We start from the raw sequence: 9,914 nt of genomic DNA, 5'->3' as shown, positions 1-9,914 counted from the left end.
GGTACATGTGAGCCAGTCTATTTGCATAGCCAATAATGTGCTATTCATATAGCAATAACGAAGGAGAGTTTGAGTACAAACATGCCCAAGGGATTAATATTTTTCTGTCAACTTGGGGTCTAGTTTATACGGGAGTTTATAAAACAAAACATCTGTCAATAAAGTGGATCAGTGCAAGAAAAAGCCTGTTTAATGGAGAAAGAGTGATTGGTGAAAGCAACACCATTTTGGTAATCTCAGTGTGCAAGGATTTTATACGCAAAGGATACATACATTTAAGTAAACGATGGACTTCGCTGAACAGTGATTTTTTGCAGGACAAGTGAATCAGGGTATACATCAGTCGTCCAGAATATTGAGTGTTTTATGTTGTATTCAAAAACATCAACAACAAGGGGGCTGTTTGATAATGAACAGACCTAAACAGTGAATTTTATTAATTCTAAATGATTTGATGTATTATCCCAGCAAACACAAAACGTTTTCGACATCATTCGCAAAAGGTTATAAAAGTTTGTTAGAAAATGTTTAAATGTCGGGTTATATAAAGGGTATATTAAGAGTATAAAAGGTTTTCATAACATTTAAAAACATTTTTTGATAATCTACTGCCCAACAAACACAAAATGTTTTACAGAAAACGCTTAAATTTCGGGTTATATAAAGGGTATAAAAACGATTTAATAACATTCTAAAAACATTTTTGAAAACTTGATACAAAACATCCTAAACAGAATGTTATTTTGGGGTTGAAAAAATATTTTGCAAAAAATGTTTGCCCAAAATATTTGCAATATCATGACCTTTATATAATCCGATATATAAATGTTATTAAAACGTTTTGAATAAAACATTTAAAGAACATATCTGTGTTTGCTGAGTGCAAATATTTTAACATAATGTTATTGAAGTGTTGACAAAATATTTGGCAAAAAACGTTTGCGAAAATAGTTTACAATAACATTTTTAATAACATTTTAAAAATATAATTGTAGTGTGTTTTCATATAAAACGTTTTCATGACCTTTCTATAACCCGACATTTTAATGTTAGTTTTACCTAAACCAAAAGCCAAAATATAACTTATTTATAACGTTTTTAAAACGTTTTTGTATTTGCTGGGATGTTCATAATGCAAAATCATTGTTAAAATATGTTATACTTTTTATTAAACATTCATATTTTGTTAACTTAATCAAACAGTATGTTATTGTTGTGCATTCGTGTGAGAACTGGGAAAAGGTGACTTTGGCCTTAAATTATTACGGCTCGTAACAACACTAAAAGCCTTACCACCCACGTGACCTTTTCAAGTACCTAGTTGGCGCAGTCAAACGTATCATGGGTGTGGTGGGTGCGTGTCCATGGCACAGAGTGCCTGACCCATGTTTTTTGTGAATTTTAGCCAACTGTACAGCTTGTCCATAATCACGGGAAACTGATGGGTACAATAATTTTGATACACTCTGTACAATACCTTATCATTCAGTAGACATGAATAACGACATTTCATTGGTTAATAGCCAAATAATATAATTTCGTATTGTTCAGCGTTCATAAATTACCGTACAATATATGGCCGTATTATTCAGCTCTTAATCAGTACCGGCAATTAACGGGCCTGCATACTCGCGTTGTATTGCACACTGTGTTGATTGCGTATGCGGTAGAGACGGCAATTAGTCGCTATCTCGCGTCGCGTGCTAAATGTGCGCCGCGCGTTGGTGATGGCGCGCTGTATTACATGGCCTGGCGGTAGTTGCATGACAGAAAATGGAAGAGTTTGGAGTAGGCCTATAACTTGATCATTATTATTTTTATGATTGTATTATTTAATACGCGGCCTCGTGTGATACGACCTCAAAACCAGTGATATTTTTCGTATTGCATGAACAAACAGGGGATAACTAATAGTATGCGTGGGAGTAGATGATCTAACTCTGATCTGATTGGCTCAATATTCAATTAACCTAATCTTAATAAGGCTGTGGAGGACAATATTAATAAAAGCTTTAACAATATTACAATAAATCATCATCAGAGTGAGTCATACACCTACTAATTTAGTATGACCTTTGTTTATTATTATTTATGGTTGACACATACTGAAGTTTAACAAATTTCAAACACAAACCTATGGGTAACGTAACTATTGTTTTTGTGAATTTCTCCCACCCCACAAACAAACAAACAAAACAAAACAAAAACAAAGCAAAACAAAACAAAAACAAACAAACAACAACAAAAATAAAATCCAAATGGACCCGTACCCTGAAAACCGGAACCCTTAGACCGATGACGCCATACACAACCCCAATGAAATCAGGAACCAATCAAATAGTTTAATCAATTTATTTCAAACAAAAGTTCGGATGTGGTTATTTTTTATACTTATACTAAGATCGATGTATGATAAACGGGTTTTATATTCGCTCTTGGAATAAGCTGACGGTTAGGTTAGGGTACTTATCTTAGGTGCATGGGGTCCTGGGTTCTGGAGATTTGCTGGGATATTAACTTCGAAAAAATGATTCTGATATCTGTATAAACAGCAGCGCTGTCATGAAGAAATGTCGATATACAAAAGCGTAATAATATTAATATCATTGTATCTATAAACCGAAGTATACGCTTATGCCAACAATATGTTGCATCAGCGATTACTTTTCTTTACTCGTGAAAGTTCTTCCTTCACTGGCTTAAAAATAACACTGCCCATTATCTTCAAAATTGCTCGCTATGTGTACCAAATAATGTATTAATAACAATGGTCCAGCATAATTTCTTGTCATCCTACCATTCTCATCCTAGTAAACTCTCAACATAGGTTATGTTCATCTACTGATGAAACAAATTGATCATTCTCATATAACACTGAACAGAGTTCAAAGTAAAAAAACAAACATTTTTCTGCCTCTGTCCCTGCATATGGAACCCCATTCCTATTCACATCCGTGAATCGTACCTATTCGCCTCATGAGTGTCCTCTCAACCTTTAGTATTTTTATCATGTGTAGTTTTAAGATGTGTTAGGCGCTATAAAATTCTAATTGTTATGATAATATGTAATTGTTAGGTTTATTGCCTTATATATAGGCTAAATACACATAATATGTGCCAAGAGTATAACCTTGTTCATACTTAGAGCTGTCTTTTGTTTAAACGTACGCATGGAAAGTAGCAATTCCCGAAGTAATTCAGGAAAGGAGTCATAGTTCCCATTACTACTATAATACATGTATTTATGCATCCGGTTTCCGTTTTCTTGTTCTTATCTAGCACGCAAACCTATTCGTTAAAGTATTTGAGCCGTGTTCTTAATCAAACTCGTCGCAAATTGGTATCTCTGATTGGTATGGTGAATACATCTACAACATTTCTTTGGAATAACTATATTTCTGCCTATTCACATGATTGAGGAGTTCTCTTGATATCGCAACATCAGATATGTTACTGGAAGGTATGTTTATCATATAGCGGCAGGGTCTATCGATATAAAAGGTACTACTGGTACCGGGTACTGTTACTCTAGTACTATGCTACAGGGTGTCCATGAAAGAGGTGTACCGTCGGAAACTTCTGTGTATTTTAATGTAATGCCCTGAGCCATACATAACCAAATACTTGGTATTATTAAAGAGTAAAGCAGCTACATGTCGAGGGTTGAGAGTCAAAAAACTCACAAAGGAATCTTTTATGAGTTAAGGTATTTTGGCTCTCAATCCTCGATGTATCAAACACTTTTTAAATTTTGACAACTGACTGTTCCATTCTTGTATTAAAACATTAAAACAATATAAAAAATCACGCCTCATTTTACCCCATTCCATGCGTCAAACATTATTGAACATTCTCGACAATGTTTGGTACTCCAGTTACATATCATTGATTGATAATTGAATCCGTGGAATCAATTGAAAATGAGCTATTTTCGTAAATTTTTATATTCAAGAACAAAACAATAGATTTTCAAAATTCAAAAGTATATAAAAGCTGTTTTACTGTGTAAATGCATACGGTATTGTTTATGACATAATTATGTATGCGTATGCTGGCAACTAATGATTTATGTAACGTATTTCTGACTGGACCCATATGTGTAAATAAGGTTAATTGATTTACCGTATAGATCTTAATGTTAACACTAAATGCTTTAATCGACACCAACCATGGATCCTTTATTTGATATCCATACACCTGTGGAAGATTTACCTAAATATGGTTTATGCCCCTATCATTCCGTTGGAGTCTACAATTACCAAACCTCGGGTTGTATGGTCGGGGAATTACACCTGTTTAGTATAACGTTCTACGCCCCACTACCATTACTGGCATGACTGGGGCGCACCAACTGGTTAATCATTATGTAATCCCAGCTTTCATATTCCCCATCAGTATCCCACTTTTCCCGAGATAGGGAGTGGGGATGTACATGACTAATGCATTAGCAGTGATATTATCTAATTATTTTCATCATACTTTATTTCATTAGGATTTCCGCAGCGAAAATAGCTCTCGAATTCTTCCTCATCCGGTTTTGGATTCTGTAAGCTACTACGAAATCGAACAATGGTTTCTCTAAATCTCACCGAGTCAATGGACAAGAACGCAACTATTTCCAATATATTTTTGGTACCAGTGCCATGGGATTGGCGGCTGATTGTCCAACTCATCCTTGCCATCGTCGGAATCACAGGAAACTCCATTGTGATACACGTGTATCTTCACACCCGCAAACTGACGATGAGTGCTACGAATAGATTCATCGCAGCTTTAGCAGTTGCTGATATCATTACATCAATTTGTATAATTCCGATCCCAACTCTGTCGTACGTTCCTGACAACTTCGGAGGTCATTTCTACTGTAAAGTAGTAACTTCATCGCTTGTGTTGTGGACATCCATTGTCGCTTCAGTTTTTAGTCTTACGGTTCTTGCAATAGAGCGTTTTGTTGCTATAGCTCAACCAATGCGATACAAAAGGTTATTCTCTGTGAAAGTAACAAGATTCATTATCGTAATCATCTGGATGCTCGCTTTCGCCTTTAATACTTTTGTGCTTTACGTCAATCATCTTGACAACGTGAGAGGTGCCTGCTACGTCGATTTCGGTGGTACAAGATTTCAGATGTTCATCGGCGTTTCGGCTTTCATCCTCGAGTACCTTGCACCTGTTACTTTCATGCTTGTAGCAAACATTCGATCGATACAAATTCTGAATATGCGCGCACGAGTTTTTACTACAAAGACCAATCAACAGAGCGGAAATCTTGCCTTACTTAAGGCACGGCAACGTGTTATCTACATGTTGCTAGCTGTGATAATCAGTTTCATAATCTGTTGGTCTCCGGATCAATTTGCCTTTCTTGCCTTCAATCTCGGCCTAGTGCCATTTGAATATCTGTATGGCAATCTGTACAGAGCATTTGTGGTACTGGCCTTTGCAAATTCTTGTCTCAACCCCGTTTTGTACGCCCTGACCAATAAAAACTTTAGGCGAGCTATCAAAGAACATTTGTTCCACTACTCGGTACGCGCCGGCGAACCAGTAAATGGCCTCTTTCATACTCCACTTGAAACTGGTGAACTTTCTGGCTCAAAAACTAGTACAGATGGTACAAATTTGTCCACAATAAATAGTGTTTCTGCATCGCCTTCAGTGTCCAAGAAACGCTGAGAACGCAATAACAAACAAGTAATTATTCTCAGATATCACGACGATGTGGACATAATGTTGGTACAATGTGTATGCTTCTTGGACCATGGAATTACTAGTACTTCCATGATTGGACCCTTATTGCTACCGATATTGGGCCGATATAAGTTGCTAATGGCTGCATTGACTGTCTGACAAACAGCATGCAGCCTATTTATTGGACCTAACCATAAAGTACAGAGATGCAAATTATTAAAATAAACTAAAACAAGGAGATACATACAAAGTAGGGCAGTGGGTGTGCCTATAAACTATAGCATAGACTTATATATTTTATTGTCATTTGTCTGCTTTGTATTTTTGTTTGACAGAAAATTGTCTGATACAAAAAATCTGGAATCAGCAAGTTAGTATCAGTTAAGTTTATCCGTAGGAGAATGATTGGGCGATAAGCATGATAAACATTTCCGCCAACTTTCTATCGATATTGGCTCTATGTTCGCACGCAATGCTATGCCAATGCAACATTGGCCCGACATAGGACACCAATACTACATGCATGCCAATGCCAATATCAATGAATATTGGCCTGATGTATACATGCTATCTAAAAAAAAACCACGACGATGCTGTAACGTCACGGCTAAAAAATAAACATAGTTTGGTAGCTCTCCAACGGCGTGTTATAACATTTCGTTTGCTTTTTGATGTGTTTGATATATCTTGATGTATTATGTTATGCAAATAAATGAAGTTTACAGGTTAAAGTTCAAAGATGATGCTAACAGTCCTCTTGGCAGCTTCAAGGCATATTTTAAGAGAAACAAAGTATTTTTGAATGCTAAGTGAGAGATTTTGATTTTGATCTATGTGGAAATAATTTAATCAATATCTCATACTTGCAGATAGTACAGTTTTATTGGGTATCATGTATTTTGCACAACAAAACCGATACTTGTTCAGAATAGCCTTCGTATTGACCCGTTTCCATAGGTTGTTGACTTCGATAGGGTGGGCACTTGTTGGTTCAAGTCATATAAATTGGTTCATAAGTTAAAATCAAATCAGTCTTTTGCATAGTTTCTGTATTTTGTAAGTATATACAAGGTTATAAACATACTGTTCATCTTATTTCCATGTCAATTAGGTCCGTCCATTGCTTAAAATAGGACATAATTACGAATTACCCTTAAACATGGTCTAGTCGAAATCTGGCAACTTTCACTAACATTTGTGTGTCTGTCGACCCCTTCGATGTTTTCATCTCATATAAAACATGTTTTGTTTTGTTTTGACCTCCCAAGGCACGGCAGGGAACTCAAATAGGAACAAAATATTATCCTGAGTAAGTAGTTGGGCAACCACATCTTGAAAACATTTTTATGGAGATTATCCAAAGCTACAATAAGGTGCTTACTAAACTGTTGGCTTCAGTTTTTAACCGTTTCCGATGTACCAAATTTGTATTCGCTTTAACCAACATATCTTAACAACCAAAAATCACATTTTCATTAAATAACTTTCATTTTATAGCCTAGATGTAAGAGTATAATCATACAATCATAGGACATTCATAGTACTTCTAAATGTGTAAAATTTAACCAAAGACTGAACTATAAGAATCGACTAGTTGACACTTATATTATTCTAGAAAGAAACTGCACTTAAGTATATTAAGTTAGACTGACTAAAGGTATAAACACATATTTGACATGGTTAAGGGATCTGAAATGAGCGTTTTAAGCGTTTCGACAGTATTTTTGTGGGACATGAGAGCACATCAGACATATCGAATTGCATTCTGAATACGAAGAATGTCTTTCTGATATCAAATAATTTTCATTTTTGAAATTCACGATATAATACAAATTTTATGACAAATTATAAAAAATGGATATTTTTCACATTTTTGATATATAACAGTCCTCGAAGTAAATTTTATAAATTTAATGACATATTCTTAAAGTATATGTAGCTGGGAGGAAAAGCCGACGATCAATTGAAAATGTTGACCTTTCATATTGAAGATATGGATTTTTTTCCCAAAAAGACCTATTTTTTTTTGGGTGTTTTGGGAAAAATCCATATCTTCAATACGAAAGGTCAAAATTTTCAATTGATCGTCGGCTTTTCATCCCACCTACATACACTTTAAGTATAAATCATCAGATTTATAAAGTTTACTTCGAGTACTGTTAAATATCAAAAATAACAATTTTAATCATTTGCCATAAAATGTGTATTACATTGCGAATTTCAAAAATCAAAATTATTTGATATCATCAGGACATTCTTCGTATTCAGAATGCAATTCGATATGTCTGATGTGCTCTAATGTCCCACAATAAATACTGTCCAAACGTTCATACCCCAGCCCTTAAATAGGCTACAAAATTCTAACTACCTTCTTGCGTTTAAGGCGAGTAGGATGGTAGGAGCCATATTTTCCCAGTTTGACCATTTAACTAAAAATTTCAGCGACCTTGTTAATAATAATACTTTAGTAAGTCAAGAAAGCCAATAATCGGTTCTTGGGGCAAGGCCAATAATTACCAAAACGAATGATTTTGGGCTTTTTCCCGAGAAAATTCAGGCACATGGGCCGGAAATTACACCCATTATGTCAAGCCCTGAAATTTTCTTTATAGAACCCATACCATTCCTCTTGTGTGTCAGCTTTATTTGTCTTAATATGTGAGTACAGACACCGCCAGGTCATGCTCCCTTTGTCTCTCCTTAACATTACAAATAACAACCAAAATGAAACATGTGAAACTCTAATATAGAAATATCACATTAGTTGGAAATCAACTTGCGTTTCCTTTCTTTATTGTTGGATTGCTAGACAAAACAAAAAATGAAACTTTTAAAATACCAACGTTACACAAAATGAAACTTTTAACAAAACTAAACTTTTAAAAGACAAAGGAAAGTGTTTTCGTACTATTGTCAAGGTTTTCCCAGATTAGAATCAAAATATAAATAGAATAACTATCCATGCGTCAGTCAAATATTAGTAAAGGTTTTGTAAGGATGAATTATGATTGATATTTTAACCAGTTCGTCGGTAATGTAGGCCTATACGAATGGTATTTAATAGGGTGATCCAACATATGCCAGTATACCATGTTATTTGCACAAATAAAAGAGAGAACCTGAAGTTTTTCGTCGAGACAAATGATTCACCAATAATTGATGAAATCGGCAAAATACGAGGGTCATTCAAAAAGTTCTACCTCCATCATCGTATCTCTGTTATCTTACGGGCCAGGATATTTAAATAACCCATGATTATAGTCTTAAATCTTGGCTACAAAATAAAAGTTATTTGGCTAAAGTGTAATTTTGGTACGTCGGGAATATCTTGAAAGGAAATGCTAATTTTGATTTAAAAGGTTGCCAACATCTATGTGGAAATCACTACAGATTTATTTCTGAAAACGATTAAATTGCTTTAATTTTTGTACAAATAATTTAATCAATACCTAATGCTTGCAGATAGTACAGTTTTACTGGGTATCGTGTCTTTTGCACAACAAAACCGATACATGTTCAGAATAGCCTTCATATTGACCCTTTACCATATTTTCGATCGGGTGAGCACTTGTTGGTTCAAATCATATTAATTGGTTCATAAGTTGAAGTCTTATTTGTATTTGTATTTTGTGAGTTTACACTATGTTATTAACAAACTGTTTATCTTATTTCCTCCTCAAGCATGTCAAGATGCATCCATTGCTTAAAATAGGACGGAATTACGTATTACCCTTAAATGTGGTCTAGTCGAAAACGGGCAAATGTCACTAACATTTGTGTGTCTGTTGAACCCATCGATGTTTTCTTCTTTTAGTTTTGAAGTGCCAAATCAGGGAGCTTAAATAGGACCAAAATATTTATCCTGAGTAAAGCAGGTTCACAACCACATCTTGAGAACATTTTTATGGTCATTATTTAAAGCTCCAATATGATGCTTACTAAACATTTGATTTCATCTTTTAACCATTTCCGATGTACCAAATCTGTATTCGCTTTAACCAAGACATCTTAACAACCAAAATTCACATTTTCATTAAATAACTTTTATTTTGTAGCCGAGATGTAAGAGTATAATCACAGGCAATTTCAATTGCCTGGCCCGTAAGATAACAAAGATATGATGATGGAGGTAGAACTTTTTGAATGACCCTCGTAGAATTATCGAATTGAAAAACTTTGGCTATCAAATCAAAAACAGGTAATACAAGTCGAGAGATTCCAAG

General features: G+C 34.8%; 1 protein-coding gene across 1 annotated transcript; it reads left to right on the top strand.

Annotated features, from left to right (window-relative positions):
- The first annotated feature begins 4,505 nt into the window (after window positions 1-4,505).
- On the top strand, window positions 4,506-7,272 carry LOC140161244 (galanin receptor 2a-like). Its single transcript, XM_072184699.1, has one exon. The coding sequence runs from the start codon at window positions 4,570-4,572 to the stop codon at window positions 5,674-5,676; it is 1,107 nt and encodes a 368-aa protein (XP_072040800.1). The 5' UTR covers window positions 4,506-4,569; the 3' UTR covers window positions 5,677-7,272.
- Window positions 7,273-9,914: the final 2,642 nt, after the last annotated feature.

This window comes from Amphiura filiformis, chromosome 9 (assembly GCF_039555335.1).
Source record: "Amphiura filiformis chromosome 9, Afil_fr2py, whole genome shotgun sequence".
Lineage (NCBI taxonomy): Eukaryota > Metazoa > Echinodermata > Ophiuroidea > Amphilepidida > Amphiuridae > Amphiura > Amphiura filiformis.
Note: the sequence above shows the minus strand (reverse complement) of the source record. Positions and strands in the feature narration are given on the sequence as shown.

Coding starts and splice junctions, on each gene's coding strand:
- LOC140161244 (XM_072184699.1), top strand. CDS start 4,570: ATGGTTTCTCTAAATCTCACCGAGTCAATGGACAAGAACGCAACTATT.